The 20402-nt window shown below is 36.5% G+C and overlaps 1 protein-coding gene across 1 annotated transcript; it reads right to left on the bottom strand.

Moving 5' to 3' along the window:
• Window positions 1–6569: 6569 nt before the first annotated feature.
• Window positions 6570–7957, bottom strand: LOC145098968 (transcription factor Pur-alpha 1-like). Its single transcript, XM_079036555.1, has 4 exons — window positions 7679–7957; window positions 7462–7509; window positions 7033–7173; window positions 6570–6893 (listed from the first exon to the last, which is right to left on the bottom strand). The coding sequence occupies exons 1-4, from the start codon at window positions 7955–7957 to the stop codon at window positions 6570–6572; spliced, it is 792 nt and encodes a 263-aa protein (XP_078892681.1).
• Window positions 7958–20402: the final 12445 nt, after the last annotated feature.

Raw genomic sequence — 20402 nt, 5'->3', positions numbered from 1 at the left:
TTTGAAGGTTGACTTTCTCGGTTTTTAAGTCAAAGGGCATTTAAAAAAATTATTATAAAAAAATGAGTTCCGCATCAATTCTGGTAAATGAAGTTTCAGTACTCCATCTTGTGAAACTACTATTAAATTTCTCCGAGATCAAATCGATTTATTAAAAAGAGAAAATGAGGACCTCAAATACGAAGGCTATACTCTTAGGAAATGTCAGAAACCTCTGAAAGCTAAATTAGAGGCCAAGACTAAGGACTTTAGGAAATTACAAGAAGATTACAGCAGCAACTGTGAAAATTACGATCACATTAAGAAAAAGCTTGTTGCTGTAACCAAAGAACTTGACTCTTTGAAAATTAAGTGTGGAAAAACAGATGTTAGTTTCAAAAATTATACTACGTCAGGTAACACAGTCGAGTCCTTATTTGAAAGCCAATTAAAATTCAAAGATAATCAAAACAAGGGTCTAGGGTATGATAGTGTTCCTCCCCCTTTCAATCATAACTATATATCCATCCCTATGACACAGGAAGAAATTGATAGGGAGGCACATCTTCAATATGGGAAACCTGCTGTGGTTGTGCCAAAAAAGGTTGAGGTGAATGTTTCTAATGATTCTATTACATGTGCAGGTAAAGTAGCAGAAGATGAGAACAAGGAGAAAACAATTGAACATTCAAATGACTCCTTGAACTCTGAATCTGTTGCTTCGAACTCAGTTGCTTCTGATCAATCTACTGTTGAGAAATACAAGCCACCAAAACAAGCAAAATTGACGGCTTGTTGCAAGTGTGTATGTGGGAACAACCTGAGACAAGGCATGGACACGCCACTAGGGGCAGGAAGAAACAAATTCATAGTTAAGAAAAAGACATGCTTTCACTGTGGAACACCTGGACACATTGCTCGAAACTGTCCAAATCGCGCATATGTTCCTTACTACGCACAAGGCTAGCAGAACACGCAGGGTGGGAGATTCTACAAAAGAAATCATTCGAGGTCACAATCGCGCAATGGCGACTAGAATACCCACAAGGCCAATAATCAAATTTCCAAGGGCAAGAATCAAAATCCCAAGGGCAAGAAGTGAATGCCGGCCAATAAGTCTAATCCAAGAGATGCTCCAACAAAACCAAGACCAACTAGGTCAAAGTCATCTCGGCGATCGGGTTCATGTTCAAAAGCAAGTACTGAGCCACCCATCAGATCAAAAAAGAAATGGGTTAAACCAAACTACAAATGGGTTCCAAAGGCTCAATCTCCCAAATCTTCTAACGATTCTAATATTTCTACATCTTCTGTTTGTGATAAACAAGATATGTCATGGGAGAGAGTACCGTGAAAGGATGAAAAAGGTCAACTCAGTTTCAAAATGGATTGGGTTCCAAAGACCAACTGATCCCGCTCTGTGCTGGAGCAGCTATCGAGGCATATCATCAGACTTCAGTATGTTGATAGTGGCTGTTCCAGGCACTTGATAGGAGGCATCTCTCAACTGTACAACATTCAGAACATTGTTTGAGAGTATGTGTCCTTTGTGGGAAAGGAAGAAAGGAAGGTATCACACATGAGGTTAGTGCTTAATGACATGAAGAATTTTTGGATCTGTTCTGAGATTATGCATGCTGTTCTCTGACCTTCTGACCTTCTGAGTGCTTATTTTCTTATATTTTTTCGTTAGTAGGTATTATTGGGAAGTGATATCAACAAGTGATAACAGGCAATCTAAATCTGTGTAAGGTACCAAAGCTGAATTGTCTAGGCTCTGTGTTCGATGCGCTGGTAGGCACAAAAAGTTTAATGGACTTGACTAGGTACAGATGAACTTAAGGAATCTAGAGACTTGATAAATCTTGACCTAGATAGTTCTGTTTAGCCTGACAATATGACGCTTGGGTAGGTTGAGCAGGGAGATATACATGAAAATCTACCGGTCACATTAAGAGAACCCGTATCTAGAACTGTGGTTTAACTTTTCCTTAATGTACGGATTTTGTCCTTAATTCCAATATTGACGGGGCGACTAGGGAATTCCGATAAATTAGGTCTGTAGAAAGTTATTTTCTTTCTTTCCTTGTTAGTTATACGTTGCCTCCTCTGTGTGATCGAAAGATCCGACCTGGACTGTAACATATGCAAATCTGTCTCTCTGCATCTTCTATCTATGCTATTCTTTCTACCTGTTAGCCATATGTTGTTTGCTTTGCATGATTAATAATCCAACTTGGTACACAACATATGCAACCTTCTGCTTCTCAATCCCTCTGAAATTCTAGTTAGTTATATGTTTCACCCTCTAAGTGATTTGAAGAGATCCGAACTGGGTGTACAACATATGCACTCAAAATCATTTATCTCTCCTAATAATTATTTGCTCACCTAAAGTAAGGAGTATCTCGGAAGTCCTTGATTATTGGGGTATATCAGGAAGCGGGAAACACGTTCTAGTACAACTAAAATTGAACGATTTACAAGTTATCTGTAGATCTTGCTGCTCAACTTAGGTGGACAACAATATCCCTGGCCGTCGTCAGATGAATGGTCCTTAGGAAGTTTTATCTAGGAACACAGGATCAACTTGTCTTGTCAATTATAGCATGTCCAAAATTTGTCACAATTTTCCGTGCTTAAGTGGACCACAATACCGACGATCGACCAGATCTATTCATGAAGGGGAAGGTACTGACAAACGGATTAAGACTGTCTAACAACTTTGATCCCAAATATTTTTGTTTTTGTTAAATTTATTCATAGTTTTCTTCTATGCACAAATTTAGGGGAGTATTAAAAAAAATTTAAAATCAAACAAAAATCTAAAAATTAAAAATCCAAAAATAGTGTTATATTCCGTTTTATTTCTTGTTCAGTGAAATCAAAAATCCAAAAATATTTTGTTTCTTTTTTTTCCAGAAAATATTAAAAATCCAAAACTATTGTGTGCTGAGTTTTCTTTTAGTTTTGTTTCGTCTTGAAAAAATGAATTCAGATGTAGATGAGACTCATGGAGATTGTATCGAAGATTTTCTGAGCCAAGGCTTTATAAGTGATCATCGAATAATTCTCAGTCGAAGGAGGAAGAAATGAAGATTATTCTTTCGACATTCAATCTTTCAACCCCAGAAGCATGATGAAGGTATAATTGAAGATTATGTGACGGATTGCATTGAAACCTCCTTAATCAGTCTACTACTATCTTTGTACCTGCTGTAGTGATCCGGAAGATTATTTCTCTCTGTTAGTTCTCTCTGAAGATTCTCAAGATGAAAGCGATATCTTTCAAGAATCAGTACATGAAGCTTCCTCACCGAGTGTGCGTTCAATGTTATATCTTAAAGAAAAGCCCAACTGCTCCAGATGAAGTCATTCATTGAAGATTCATGAAGATCATCTTGACATTGTGAAGAATTTGAAGATAATAGTTGAAGCCAAGCTCCCAATGAAGATTGACAAGAAGTGTCAGCTACTTTTTAGGGGTAGATTGTTGGGTCAATTAGAAAAGAAAGCTATAAACCAAGGGGGAGATTGTTGGGTCAAAAATATGGTTTATACTTTGCTTTTCTAAGCATTTATTGTTTTAATTATTTGGGCCAAAAATAGTATAGGATTAATTGTAGATTGGACCGAAAACCCATGTGTTTTCGGTCTAGCATTGGATTATTTGTATCTTGGGCTTGGCCTTAGGTCCATATATATATATATATATATATATATATATATATATATATATATATAGGGTGAAGAGTGCATGTGAGGGACATAGACAAGGAGCTTAAGTGTGTGTATTCTAAGGTGTGAGAGAAACAAGAGAGAAGAGTGTGTGTGAACTATGTGTATGGAGAATCAATCATTTCATTAATACATCATAGATTCATCTTCTTCTTCTTCTCGATCTCTTCTATTTTGATCTGACATCATCTAATTGATTGGGATTCCGCACCATCAATTGGATCTGATTAATACACAAGCAGATTTCAGGACTTACAGGGCTTCTCTCTGTAAGTATGGAGGCTGGTGAGGCGGCTTAACATTCTTTAAATAGGACCCATCCCCGAGAATCTAGGGTTTCTCTACCCAACACCTACTCGGAGATTCGGCTCTCTGACTCATCGAATCCATTCATTAAACTCACGCAGATTCTCGAGTCTACTCGATGAGTTGGACTCACAACTAGTCGATTCGCTCCATAAATCTCAGAACTACCCTTACAACAATATGCCTGGAAATCCGGATGTTACAAATTGCATTACATTATGTATTAAGTATCTCCAAATAGGAACTTAATAGAGTTAGACAGTAGAGTTACCTGAGGTAGAGCCATACACTCTGACTTTACCATCCTCGTGGTCCTTCACCTAGATATGGCAGCTTCGCAACCAATGCCCGTTCTCTTAGCAATAAAAACATATGCACTCTTTGGAATGGTACACGGGACTATCTCAAACTTAGCCTTTCTCTTTACCATTTGGTCAATTGACTTTACCATGGCCGATCCCTTTCCACTGGGAAGAGAAAGCTTTCCTGGACTTCCAATGTTACCATTGTCAATGTCCATGGAAGTTTGGGAAGTAGATCTTCCAATCAAATTTGCTTTTACCAATATGCCAAATGATTGTTGATTCAGCACCAACAAGCCAATAAGTAAGATCAATAAGGGTCACGACGTGGTCTGTCGCATAGTAGTCCTTAATTAACTCACTATATGACTCGAGAAGTGATTGAAGAACCCAGTCAACAACCAACTTCCTTGAGACTTCGACACCCAACTCTCCCAGCTTGTCAATATGTAACTTCATCTCCAAGACGTGAGCACATACATACTTTTCTTCCTGCCAATAGGGCTTTGAGTGACCTTGAACTTGTGGGTTAGGGAGACTAATTAGAGGAGGTGGAGGAAGTGAAGTTCCACTACAGCACGAAGAAGGGATTAATCTTTCACCTTGATCGCCTTGTGGAAAATCATCTTTATAAAGAAATCTTTTTCCAAGAGATTTGGGAAGACCATAGTTGTCTGAACCTGACATCTATAATCAGAGAGATTCAAGTTTAGTTGATTTTAGTCCTTAATATAACACCTAACATGAAATATTAAGGCTAGGACCAAACACAATATTTTACAATTCGGAAGAGGGATGCCGTTATCCAAATTGAAAAATATTTTTAGGTAGCTAAATGACGATTTACCAATTTCTACCATAAAAAACGAAATTGATAATTAAGTTTTAAATGGATTGAAATTCCTAGATCCTTTGAGATTCATTGAACTTTTCAATGGCTTGTTTAAATCTCGATTGTGCCTTTCAATATGTCGTGGATCACAAACAAGGTGTGAATAACCATACAAATTAGCTTGGTACACTCAATGTTACAACCACCTAGTAAATGTGCCGGTTAACCACACACGCTCCATTGATCTATGACTAACAACAAACTACCCTTTTGCCACGCACTGTCAGTCCCAGATTAGTGTGCCGGTTAACCACACATGCTCCACTAACGACATAACAAGGTGCAAAGTGAAATTTAATGGGTTAGCACGAAATTCACATTTTCATAAGTAACTAAGATTGGGAATTTATAACTGTTTAGTTACTTAGTATTTCATTATACTTTTAATTAGAATTTAAATGTCCTGTCAAACCCGTTCGGCTAACGACCCTCCACCAGTCAAGGAAGCGGTGGGTGAGAGTGGACACCCATTAAACTGTCATTTTATAGGCAGTAACCTTATACCCCCTTATAGACCGGCTTCGTGAATAAGGCCTACTAACGGTAAGATTGACTTTACTCTTATATGTATATATATATATATATATATATATATACATATATTAAACCTATAATATTATAATAGTACAAGGGTTGAATTTTAAACTTTTAAAATTCTAGGGTTTGGAACTAAATGTTTCAAAGTGAGACTTTGCATTTACAAATCACTACTTGAAAAACAGCCTTTTACGACGCGCAATGCGTGTCAAGGAAGGCCCTATCATAACGAGAGACGACACGCTTTTGCGCGTCATCTATTTACGATGAGAATTTACGACGCCCATTTACGATGCGTATTTACGACATGCATTGCGTCTCAAGGAAGGCCCTGTCATAAAGTAAGATGATACGCATTTGCATGTCGTAACCTTATGACACGCATTTAGGACACACGTTGCATATCATTAAAGCCCATGTCATAAAAGAAGATGACACGCATTTGCGTGTCATAAACTTCAACAACCATTTACGATATGCATTTACGACACGTCTTTATGTTACTCATTTACGTATAATACAAAAATACATAAACAAATATATACCAAAACAATCAATTTCGTTCAATAACATCATGTCAAAAAATTGTAATACGTTGGTATTAAGGGTATATGATTGTACATTGCTATTAAGAAGTTTTCCTTAACTATATAACCTAATACTACATTGCTATTAAGGAACACGTTCTTGTTTCTACTTCTTATTGTTATGCTTCTTCTATTTCCACATGATACCTGTTTTCATCATCGTATTGAAAAAGGCTTCAAGCATTATCAATCTATGTTATAAAATATTAAAATTTAATACACATGTAGTCAAATCCCTTTTGCTAAGAATTCATGCTTCAATACAGCTGGTGAAGGTGATACTGATGGTCTCTTTGATGCAGGTGTGTTCTTGGAAGTCAACAAGATTGGAACATGTCCACTTTCAGAAGAACCTAAGGCAACAGCTGGGATCTTACTTGACTCAACAAGAACAACCTTTGGCACTTGGCCCTCCATCATACTACTAGATGTACATGAAGTCACTTCAGATTGCTTCTTATCACTTTCAACAGATGTCTCTTTACTCTTCTGACCTTGACGAATTGACTGATTTGCCCCTTCCTCTGCACCTTTATTGATTGTCCCGTTTTCCTTTCTAGAAAGACCTGTTCCTCAACAGATGGCATCGGTATTTTGCTGCTTATTATTAAAAGGAAGAAATTGAATCATGAAAAAGATAAGATGGATCGGTTGCTTGAAAAGAAAGGTGGAGAAAGGTTGAAAATGGAACCTGAATGGGAAGAACAAAAAGCTTAGATTCTTTATTTGTTTCTTCCATGATGTTCCTGAATGCACACCACCCTTCATCTCTAGTGCTTTCGGCTGGGACAATGATAGTACTCCTGTTTCTACTAACTGATGCTCCGGATACCTGTAGACACACCCCATTAACACAGGATATGCTTTCATGTTTCATGTTTCATGTTTATGAAGATTCTGTTTGTGTACACTAATAGGTTACATTTAGAACCTCTTCTTTAACTAAATCTTTGAAGATTAGCAATCTGAACAAACATTATTTCATTCTCTTTAGGTATACTCATATTGCAATACAAGTACACACAAGTGATTCCTACATGATTATACACGTACAAACAGAAAAACCCACAAGCTTCCACGTTTTAAAGCATACTGAAACCATAATTACACAACTACATACCTTGAGAAACCGACCCCTCCTATTTTCCTCAATGTCAAAGTAAAACACCTGAAGAAAAAACCCTAATCAGATAGGTAATTGGATAGACATGAAGGTTATTTGAAAGAAAAATCTATGATAATTGTTGAAGAAACTAGAAAAGTCAATCCACATTTTGCAAACTAATAAATATGAAAGCGTATGTATAGTATGTCTAATGTATAATATAATAAATTGCCTTGCTATCAAACTGGACTTCCTTGCTAGAAATATCTTGGTCATCAGAAGTGACGTAGTAGTTGGTGTTATCAAAGAACCAAGAGATTCCATTGAAAGGTACGATTACGATTGACCTTGTCCCCGACGTCTTCTCTGATATCTTCAGGTAACGACTGCGTGGATTCTCCTTGAGATTAAAGTAAAACAGCTTATGCTCCACTTGTAACGTCTTACACAATAGCTCCAAGTCATTCCCACCGCATCCTGCACCTCCGTAGCCGCCAGAGTTAAACTCCATCTCCTTGAGATCAAAGTAAAAAAAGAAGCTGATGACATCACATCATGATGGTTTGGGCTCGAAACATAAAGCTTAAATGGAAACCAGATCTTGGTGAAGACCAAAATATGCACAAAAATAGTGTTTTCGCCACCCCTTATGTGTTTTGAACAGGGCGAGAGGGATGAGATGGAAATATGAGAGTAAGATAGAAAAAATTAGGGTCGAATTTAGGAACCCTAAATCATCGGCTCAAATTGATAACTAGGAGGTAACAACCCTAAATCCTCAGCTCATTAGGGTTGAATTAAGAGTGTAAGAACGTGTTGGAACTAAGAATTAGGTTTTTGGTGGAGGTGGTGGATCGAGGAATTGAGGAAGTTGTGGATGAAGACGAAGGCCCTAATTTGAAGAGGCGGGGAATTTTTGGGATGAATAGGCTGGGGTTAATTTTTTGGATTTCATTTCCCCCCTAAAAACGCGTGTTTCCTTAAAAAAAATATTAAGCGACACAGTTACACGATGCACATTTTTTTATAGGTGCCGTCCGTTTTTTTTTCTGACACTAATTTTAGGGCACGCAAAAATGTGTGTCCTCTATCCTTCAAATTTTGGAAAACTGACATTAATTTTTAAGGCACGCACAAATTCACGTCCTCTATCAGTGTGTGTCATTAATTGTGCGTCGTAAAAGACTATTTTTCTAGTAGTGAATTCCAAAACATAAGGGCATGTTTTGAACTATTCAAAATCTTTTGGTATCCATAACTTATGAGTTTAATATAGGTTTTATGAAAAGACTCTTGACATTCCATAACTTGAGGACAAGTTATGGTGTTCATAAAAACATTTATGTAAAAGACTCTTCAAGTTCCATAACTTGAGGACAAGTTATGGAAGATTTAAAACCATTTTATGATAACATTTAAAATTGAAACTTTTCACTTTCTATAACTTGAGGACAAGTTATGGATTTCATCAAAAACATTTAGTTCAAAAGTTGTAATTAACAAAACCACACAATATGTCTATGATCTAATTAAACTCATAAGTTAAGAGAATTCATATCATGAAACTTTGAAACTATCTTTTATTTGGATGAGAATCATCATTACCATATCAACAAAATCAGATTTTATGAACTAAAACATTTTATGGTAATGATTTTAATCCAAAACATGCCAAAAAAAACTAGAAAAATTGCCCACTGGAGCACCAACTCGGCGATTACATGAACTGGACTTGTCGAGTTGGACCTTTTTTGAGTGGACTCGACGAGTCCCACAAAGGACTCAGCGAGTTCACTGTCCAGAATGCAGAAAATTTGATTTTTTTGCTTTGAAAACCAATAAACCATCAAGTATAGTGGAAAACAATCCTAGGCTCGTATACCACTGATGGGTTTTAGTATACTACAACATCCTATGGTGCACATACAACCCTAAATGCTTTGGATCTATGTTTTCTCTAATTAAACATGCAATATTGTTTCCAAATCATTAAGCCTACAACTAGCATGGAAATGATGTAATCAACATAAAAGAGAGTTATAGAATTACCTTTTGGTTGTATCTTGTAGAACTTCTTGAGCTTAGACTTTAAGAGCTTAGTGCCCCAAGTGTTGCACCTCAAATGGAATCACAACACACCTAGAACAAAGGAGACTTTTGAGAGAGTATTTCTTGCACCAAAATCGGCTCAATGATCTCCAAGAACACTATAGTGTCTAGTAGCCAATTTTGGATGCTAAGGGGCTTCTTACATAGTGTGGCAAGATTAGGGTTACACCATGTAAACCCAAATGTGCATAACCTTCCATATTACTTAGGCTCCATGGGTTTAAACCTCCATGGATCATCCGTAGGTTGTCACATGGGTTTAGCCCAACCTAAAGAATCATGGATCATTGGCCCACACCATCAGAATGATTGATTTACCAAATCAATCCTCATATATTTAATTAGTCTCTTTTGATCACAAAATTAATTCCAAATTAATTCTTTATTAATACTAGTTAAATCATATGATTTCATATTAATAAATTAGAACTTATAATAAATATTAACAAATCATAAATAACCTCTTCTCAAAAGTCCATCCTATCAAATTATCCTGGTGATATGCAACCCAAATCGACCATGCTACTCTCGGGTCAAGTACATACCAATTTTAGTTATGGGCTTAGACACCTAATCCTATCATGCACAAACCGAGTAGATCCTTAGCACTAACTAGCATGCGATTAACAGATTCGCAAATCAAAGCATATCAAATAACATGTATGGGTAATTTTGGGAAAAATTACTTGAGCTCAACTGATTGCATGCACCACAACCTTTCTTATTTTAGAAGAACCCTTTTCTTAAAATATGTTTCTTTTGAAATCTTTTTACCAAATCTTTAGTTTGAGTTTAGACACACCCGAGAGTGTGTCCAAATCCCTCAAACCAAGGCTCCGATACCAACTAGTAACATCCCAAAAACATGGTCCGAAAATTTCATTTTTAATTTTAGTAAAATAGTATTCCAACATTATCCATACATCCCAAAAGTGTATCAAATATCATAAAATCAGAGTGAAATATCGACTGTGGAACCATATGGTGTGTGCAATGTAGTTATCCCGAGCTCTTCCCCTTGCAACTGGAAGTACTTGAAATATAAACCGAAAACCGTAAGCATAAAACTTAGTGAGTTCGCAAACTACCCCATACCATACATAACAAATCACATACTGGGTCCCCGCCCAACATCAGGCCTCTCCTGGCATCGGGCCACGCCTGACATCAATCCCCGCTCGGTTTACAGATCTATTATTCTCAAGCCTCGCCTGTCACACGGCCTCGCCTACTATACACATACCATCTATTTAACATAATCATGCTAACACATATAATGATGATAAGCACTAACATTTATTTAAGTCCTCAATCCTCGTTTGACATCGAGCCTCGCCCGATATACATAACACATAACACATGCAAGGGTTACGCAGACTCCTAGCATCATAGCATAATCAATAAGGGTCGGCATTGATGCCTTATACCCTCTAAACTCAGTGAGGAAACTTACCTCGAATGCTAAATCTCACTGAAAGAAATCCCTAGCTGCTGCCTTGACGATTCCTCGAGCTATTAGTAAAAACTAACACCCAATTAACAATTGGGTTCCAATTAACAATTGGGTTCCAATCTATGGCCAATAATCCATACTTGGGGTAAAATGACCATTTTACCCCTGGCCTAGCTTAATCCAAAACTAAGACCGAAATCCACAATCTAAAAGTCCCCCAACAAAAAAGTCATCCAAAGCCCACTTATGGCCTAATTTTCAAAATTGGGCCGAAAACCCTCCTATGGGCCTTACCCTAAAGCCCAATAACTTTCCTTAGCTCGTAAGTTTGATTTCAAATGGACAATTAAGGCCCAAAGCATCAAGTTCCAAAGGAGTGGCCCAATCGAGGCCCAAAAGGTGCGAAGCACAAACTGACTGAGTATGCGGGGCGTACTCAGCTGTACGTTAAGCATACTCGCTTCATGGCTTGTATGTTGCGCTTAGTAGCTTGTACGCCTAGTGCACTCCTTCATTAATCCATTTCTTCCATTAAGCTCTTAATGCTTATGTATAATAGTGAAAAACACAGATTTGAGTCACAAAGATTATCTAGAACCATAAAGTCATTGACTTGCTGACTTTGCATGCCCCAAAAGATCCCAACTTCAATTTCTAGTAGTCTACCTTCATAAAAATGGTCATAACTCATGAATGCATGGATCTAAGCTCCAACGATGATAAATTTATGACTCTAGGACCAAAAGAACACCAAGAGTAGCAACTCTAAGCTCTATAAATGATATTAAACCATAAGATCTCATCTATGGGACCAAAAGGGTCCAAAACTCAAACCAAAAAAGTTCTAAGCTTCTAAAGAACAAGGTAAGAGCTTTATACCTCTAAAGAGTGCCAAATTACAAATATAACTTGGATCTACAAGCTCCTACTATTCCAATGAAGCTTCAAGATTATTTCCTTCCTTCAAAACACCAAATATACACCCAGAAGACCTTCTAAGCTCAAGAACACTCAACTATGGCGTTAAGGTTTCGAGTATAGGACTAGGAGGAAAATGAGGCTGAGTAAAATGAGGGTTTCATGACCATAAGGATGTTATATAGTGACCAACCCCAAAATTTAGGGATTTCAAAAGTCCTTACGTGTGACATCCCCATTTTCATGGCCAAAAAATAATGATTTGTTTATGCTTTATTTGAAAATCAGAGTATACATTTGAAGAAATATGTTGCGGAATTTGTTCCAAAAAATATGATAAGTAAATTGTCGAAGAATTCCCAAAGGAATTGGTTTTCATTATATTAAAAATAGATGGATATCATTGTCAATATAGTGCATAAGCAAAAATAGAAATAGTATCGACCTTACGACATATATTATTCTAATGGCCTTTAATCCATAGATCTCTCATCAGATCAACACTCATGTGCTCTTTTGCCACTACCTGTAATGCAAGAAAGTAAGTGGGTCAGGCTTGGGAGCCTGGTGAGCACATTGGGTTTTCAACCCACAATATTTAAGCTTATTAATTTCATCAATCAATCAACCCGGTTACCCGTTCCCGTTATCCTCACTTTATGTCCCTAAAGCATCTAAATTAAGGGACCTAGCCTAAGCATTTTTCATCAGGGTGACAACACTACTTAGGGGATTCTACAACAATACATGTCAATAAGGTAACCATGAGGGGATGGAGTACACCAAGTGAACATTTAGTTAAAAAACACCTGCAGGTTGCGAACCAGCCAACATTCCACTGGACTGTCTAGAATAGTCTGTGGTCGTCATCTATACTCCGCTAGATGACTGAATCAGCTTAAACATCGAGGCCTCTCATCATTTATTTCATCATCTATGTCATATACCCATCTTTACCGATCATGATTATAGTTATAAAATACATACACAATTTTAATCAAATAAAACATGTATATTTTGCTTATCCAACATAAATATCAAGAACACGGATAGTATGTACACATAGCACGTTATATTTATTAAATACATCATATCTATGTGTAAGATGAAAGTAACTATGCACTCACTTGTTAAAGTGATGACTCCAAACTTGGGCAGTGCTTCGCTTCTAACAATTTTATTTTCCTTCGACGAAACCTAGTATCATTATCACTAGATCTTAGTCTAATATTTATTGTGATTAATTATTAGTCTAGGGAATATTTTTTTCTTGTATTATATAAGTGTTAAACAATACTTTTCAGCTATTATGTACAGACAGGGGCCATACATGAAACATCGGAGGGGATGACCATTTTAGCATTTAAGTTGTTATGAAATCCAACAACCGCATGCAACCAGCCCTTCAAACCAGATTCCTTGTACCGCGAGCAGTTAAAAGATATTATGATAAAACTTTATATTTTATAATACTTAGCACATATATTGTTTATAGGCTCATAATAACGATAATGAACTTAAAAATAAGCTATACTTAATGTAGGGTAAGCATAACTCACTTTCAAGGGGGTTTAGCTTGGATACGGGATCTGTAGTGGCAGAACTTATGAATGCTCTCGGTTTAACGTATACTACGAATTTCCTTGAGGTTACTAAGGTTAAAAAGTAGTTTATCAAAAATTCACTTTTTTCAATACACAACATCGTGTCAGTTTAGTCGTAAAATTTCGACGCGTCATAACTTGTTCGTTATAATTCAGATTTCAGCGGTCCTTATACCCTCGAAATCCTTGTTACGACTTCTTCAACTTTCTTCATAGATACTGGGTCTATCTATTATTTTATTTTTGATGCATGTTTTTTTTATTATATCGTTATAAGCACGTATGTTGCACATAAATCACACAATACTCAAATAATTCTTCTTATTTACTTCAAAATAGACTACAATTGTGTACCCTAACTATTACATCGGTATAATAATACTTAGCCTAGAAACACGGGCATTACAGTTTTCTCCTCCTTAGGATGATTTTGTCCTGGAATCATGCATCAACACACAAATATGGATAGTGACTCATCATGTCACTCTCTGTTTCCCAGGTGAGGTTCGACTCATTCGTATGTTTACATTGCACAAGCACCTAGTCGACCATCTGAATTCACAGCTTCTTTGTCCTACGGTCAATAATTGCTTCAGGATCTTTGATTAACCTCTTATTTTCATCCATCCTTAGCTCCGAAGGTGGAATTATATCGAGAACTTCTCCCATAAACTTTCTCAAATAACACACATGGAAAGTGTTATGAATACCATCCAATTCTTCTGGAAATTCTAGCTTGTAAGCTTGGTTCCCAATCCTTTGAAGAGCCTTAAATGGTCAAATAAACGATGGATTCAACTTTCCTCTTTTTCCAAATCCTATAAGTCCCTTCCATGGTGAGACTTTGAGCAATACCAAATCTCCATCTTTGAAAGTCATCAGTCGTAGTTTCTAGTCAACATAGCTCTTTTGGCAATCCTGAGCTGCTAACATCCTTTCCCTAATGACTTTTACCTTTTCAGCAGTCTGATGGACTATTTTGGGGCCCTAAACTGCTTTTCTTTGGCCTTAAGCCAATAAGACGGTATACGACACTTATGGCCATATAAGGCTTGATATGGTGCCATCTTATTGCCCGAATGGTAACTATTGTTGTAGGAAAACTCTACCAGGGATAAATGCTCATCCTGGTTACCTTGGAATTCTAGGGTACATGTTATTAACATATCTTCTAGTATTTGAATCGTTCTTTCAATTTGACCATCAGTCTACGGATGGTAGGTTGTACTTAAACATAACTTCGTACCCATTTCCTCTTATAGACTCTTCCAAAATCTTGATGTGAAACGACTGTCACGAACCGATACAATCATTAATGGTACACCGTGATGTCTTACTATCTACTTCATGTAAGAATTTGCAAGATTATCCATAGACCATCTCTCATTGGCTGCTATGAAGTGTGCACTCTTTGTGAACCAATCCATGACTACCCTAATCATGTCATCACCGTTCTTCGTCCTAGACAGTTTACTCACAAAATCCATGGTGATGTCTTCCTATTTACCCATGGGTACAGGTAAAGGTTCTAAACTCCCATACGGTTTCTGAACTTGTGCTTTGACTCTCGCATATGTTACACAATCGGCCACATACTATGCAACATCAAGCTTCATCATCGGCCACCTATAGTAAGGTTTTAGATCCCTATACATTTTAGTGTTGCCAGGATGAACCGAGTACATGGTCTTGTGAGCTTCATCCATCAGAAGATCTCTCATTCCTCCCATCTTCGGCACCCGAATCCTATCTTGGAATACCTTCAATCCTTGATTATTTGTACCGAAGCTTCTTCCGAGCTTTCTTGATGCTTTCCACAATCGTTGAGACAACATCTATTCTTAACACTCTTGTCCTCTTTCTTTCTAAGTTTACTTTTCGACTAAGAGCATCAACTAAGACAGAGTGGTAAAGCATCTCATAGTCGTAATCCTTGAGCAACTCTAACTAACGTCATTGAATCATAGTCAATTCCTTTTGATCAAAGAGATACTTGAGACTTTTAGGATCAGTGAAGAGTTTGCACCTTGTGCCATAAAGATAATGCCTCCATATCTTTAATGAGAATACCACCGCTGCCAATTCTAGATCATGAGTGGGGTAGTTCTTCTCGTGCTCTTTCAATTGTTGGGATGAATATGCTATCACTTTATCCCTTTGGTTTAGAACACAACCTAATCCAACTCCTGATGCATCGCTATAGACTGCGAAGTCTTCGACTCCATCAGGTAAAGAAAGAATCGATGCTTCACACAACTTCTTCTTTAACTTCCCGAATGCTTCTTCATGTTTCTCACTCCATGTATATGTTGGATTAATGTCTAAGTCCATAACTATAATTGGTAAGACTTGACCCGACCCGGCATGGTCCATTTGGGTTGCATACCATCATGCACTTGGATAGACTATAATGAGAGAAATAAGACACTTATGGTTATTAATATATTATAAGTTCTAGTATATTAATAATAAGAATAATAAGATTATTTAATTAGTATTGATCAAGAATTAATCTAGGATTAATTAAGTGATCAAAAGAAGACTAATTAAATATATGGGTTGATTGTGTAAATCATCCATACTTGTATAGTGGGCTAATGCTCCATGGATAATCAAGTTGGGCTAAAACCCATAGGATGGTCCATGGATGCTCCATGGTGTATTTGTACCCATGGATCATGGAAATGAAAGGCCATGTCAATTAGGGCTTACATGGTGTAACCCTAACTATATAAGCATCTTATTCTTGACCAAATCGGCCACTAGAGTGAGAGTAAGAAAAGGGCTAGCCGATTTCATGAAGTGTAGAATTCTCTCAAGTTATTCTAAGTGTTTTGGTGAACTGTGATTCCATTTGAGGCTTCCACACTATTGGGGCTAGGCACTCAAGCTTCATGAAGACTTTCTACATCAAAGAGGTATGTATTCTATCTTGTTACACTCATTGTTTTGTATGCTAGATTAGGATAATACCTTGGAAGTTCTTATTTGCATGTATAATAGAGAAAACATAGATCCAAGGTATTTAGGGTTGCATGTACACTTAGGAGTGTTAGAATGCTCAAAACCCCACAGTGGTATCAGAGCCTAGGCTTGTTTTCAATTATACTTGATGCAAATGGCCGAAAAATGCTGAAAAACTCGATTTTCTGGCTTTCTGGGCACTGGACTCGCCGAGTCCACTGATGAACTCGCCGAGTCCATGAGTAAAATCATCCTACTCGCCGAGTAGGTTCATGCACTCGACGAGTAGGAGCCCCAGACAGCATATATTCGACTTTTTTGGCTAGAAATGGATTAGGAACATTACCCTAAGTTGTTTTTGAACTTATAAACTTGTTTTTGATGTGGTAATGTTCATGCTAATCCAATTTCAAAGATAATTGTCAATAGATTCATGTTTTGAATTAGTTTAGTGATTAGGCTAATTACATGAAAAAGTTTGATTTGAATTATCTTGTTCTTATGAGTTGCTTAAATTAATAGAAAAGTTGAGTGAAATAGTTGTTTTCAATCCAAATTAATCTAAGAGGTGATTCTAAAATGTGTTTTTGTAACTTGTCCTCAAGTTATATGAAAAGTCACATTTAAGTTTCATAAAACTCATAAAAGTTGGCAATGGTTACAAAAGATGAAGAGTCTTGTCCTTAAGTTATGGAGGTTCAAGAGTCACTTCATTAATAAATAAATAAATAAAATATGTAACCATAATTAAATCCATAAGTTATAAAATAAAGAAAAGTTAATTCTTTTATTAGTTTAAAGTCTTCCATAACTTGTCCTCAAGTTATGGAACTTGAAGAGTTTTTGGATTAAAACTACTTTAAACACATAAGTTATGGAATTAATTAGTTTTGAATAGTTTCAAAACTTGCCCTCAAGTTTTGGAATTTGAAAAGTTTTCCTTATGAATACTTTAACTCCAAGTTAGCCCTAAGAATTTTAAAAGTTAAAATTCAACCCTTATACTTTATAATATTATAATTTAATTATATATATATATATATATATATATATATATATATATATATATATATATATATATATATATATATGTATAAGAGTAAAGTCAGTCTTACCGCTAGTACGCCTCATTCACGAAGCCGGTCTATAAGGTGGGTATAAGGTTGTTGCCTATAAAATGGCAACTTAATGGGTGTCCACTCTCACCCACCGCTTGCTTGACTGGTGGAGGGTCGTTAGCCGAACGGGTTTGACAGGACTATAATTCTCCCTTCATTAAAAGTATTAATGATAAATACTAAGTAACTAAACTCTTAATAATACCCAATCTTAGTTACTTAGGAAAATGTGAATAAGGTGCTAATCCATGAAATTACACTTTACACTTTGTCTAAGTCGTTAGTGGAGCGTGTGTGGTTAACCGGCACACTAACCTGGACTTAACAAGGTAGGTAAAGGGTGACTTAATATTTATCATAGTATCGATGGAGCGTGTGTGGTTTACCGGCACATCGATTGAGGGGTAATTTATTAAGGGTACCAAGTGATTTGCATGGTTACTTCACACCTTGTTTTGTGATCCTCGGCATCCCAGTCACAAAACCTGAAGGGCACACTCGAGATTGAAACATGCCTTTGAACAGTTCAATGAATCTCAAAGATCTAGGAGTTTCAAAACCAATTAAAACCTAATTATACATTTCGTTTATCTTGGTGGAAATTGGTGAATCGTCATTCACCTACCTTCAAATATTTTATAGCTTGGATTACGGCATACCTCTTCTAAGTTATAAAATAGTTTGTTGGGTCCTAGCCTTAATATTTCATATTGGGTGTCATATTAAGGACTTTAAAATCAACTATCTTGAATATCTCCCAAAAACATGTCTGGTTTAGACAATTATGATCTTCCCAAATCTCTTGAAACAACATTTCCTAAATGAAGATGATATCCCATGGAAATCATACTTCTTTCACCTCTTCAAATTATTCTCCCTAACCCACAAGTTCTTGAGAAGTTTAAGGTCACTCAGGCCCTATTGGCAAGGCAAGGTCTATGTGTGGTCACATCTTGGAGATGTAGTCACATATTGACAAGCCGGGAGAGTTGGGTGTCAAAGTATTAAGAAAGTTGGTGGTTCAATCCCTTTCTAAGTCACATAGTTAGTTCTTTTGGAACACCTATGAAACAGACTATGACAAGACCCTTAATGATCTTATCTATTTGTTAGGATCAACTTCCTTAAAACTTGATGGACATTGACAATAGTGACATAGGAAATCCAGAAAAGCATTCTCTTCCCAATGGAAAGGGATCGGCTATAGTTAACTCGGTTGACCAAATGGTAAAGAGAAAAGCTAAAGTCTGTGATAGTCCTGTGTACCATTATCAAAGGGTCCATATGTTTATATTGCCAAAGAAAGGGGCATTGGTTGCGAAGCTGCCAAATTTACCTAAGGATGTTAATGTCAATAAGTTTGACACTACTTCAGGTAAAGTCCACTAACTAACTCTGCTAAGTTTCTATTTTGAGATTCTTGATACATGATGTGACTGGGTCACATGGTGATGTTTTAAGAATCAAAGAAAAGTATAGAAACTTAAAGAAAGAATATGCTGAATCTGATCGCGTAGATGGATTTCTATCGCATAGTTTGTAAATCGGATTCTTGAGCTACTTCTTAGGAGTTATGAGATATTGCTTAGGAATAGATAACAACAAGTTTTCATATGGATTGTAAGGATAAAAGAAAATTTTTGATTTTATTTATTTTAAAATATCCTTACAATGGCATTTGAGGAAAAATTGTTGCTTATATGATTCCATTAATAGCAAGAGTGGAAATATGAAATTGATTCTTTCATTTGTGGTAATGTCTAGATTTACCAAATAAGGAAAGATTCTCATCACCCAAGTTTCAATTGGACCGGAACTTCGAATCATGCAAGTTGTATAGCATGATGAATGAGAACCTTCAAGTATTGGAAAATTAAGACTAATTACTTGTTCACATGGATGTGTGAGTCAAGTAAAGGACTAAAGGATCGAGTACACATTCTTGTGCACTGATTAAGTCCACCACAAAAGTTTGATAAGACTATTCGTCATAGTTTACTAAAGCTCAGTAAATATGATTATACTTACATGCTTAAGTGTAATTCTGAGACATTGGAAAAAGGTTCCAATGTATGGCAGAGCGAATAAGAAGAATCAACTTAGGCAGAAGGATAAAAGTTTCTCAAATCTGAAAAGATGGGAGAGTACTTTAGTATCAGTTTTGTGATCATCTTAATGATTAAGAAACCATATCAAAATTATTTCTCAAAGGAAATCTTAGTGCATTCTTATGACTAAGAAGAGGAACTTGAATTGTTGAAATGGTTAAATCAAGAAGATGAGTCATACTTCGTTCCAATACAAGTCTTAGAGTCATACTCCAAGATTGTAATTTGAGTGACATGTCTCAAAGAAGGTTTAAAACACTTGTCAAATGTAAGAGTAAAAGTTTCCTACTCTTGTACATTTGAAATTGGTAAGTTGTGATGTTTTGGATAAAACAAAGACCAACTTAGGCCAATTGTGTGAAGTGTTTGTCTTGGTTAGAATCCACACTATCTCTTGGATGTTTGACAAGGGATTCTTATATGTCAAGAGGACAGTGGGAGTGTTAAAGGTCTTGAAAGTCTCAAGAACTAATCAAGAATAAAACCTAAAGTTCTTCACTAGCACACGACTTGAGGTTTATAACCTATCGTGTTGACATATTCTGTGCCCATTCCAATTAAAGTTGTCTTTGCATATGAGTTCTTAGAGTTCTCAATTGGTTGCACAACAACTTGGAAGTAATGGCAGGCCCTTGAGCTGCCAGGTGGCAAGAAATTAAGATTGAGTTCAATCCATTTGGTT

Source organism: Lactuca serriola, chromosome 4, assembly GCF_051521515.1.
Source record: "Lactuca serriola cultivar US96UC23 chromosome 4, Lser_US96UC23_V15, whole genome shotgun sequence".
Taxonomy (NCBI): Eukaryota; Viridiplantae; Streptophyta; class Magnoliopsida; order Asterales; family Asteraceae; genus Lactuca; species Lactuca serriola.
This window is presented reverse-complemented; position numbering and strand designations above follow the sequence as displayed.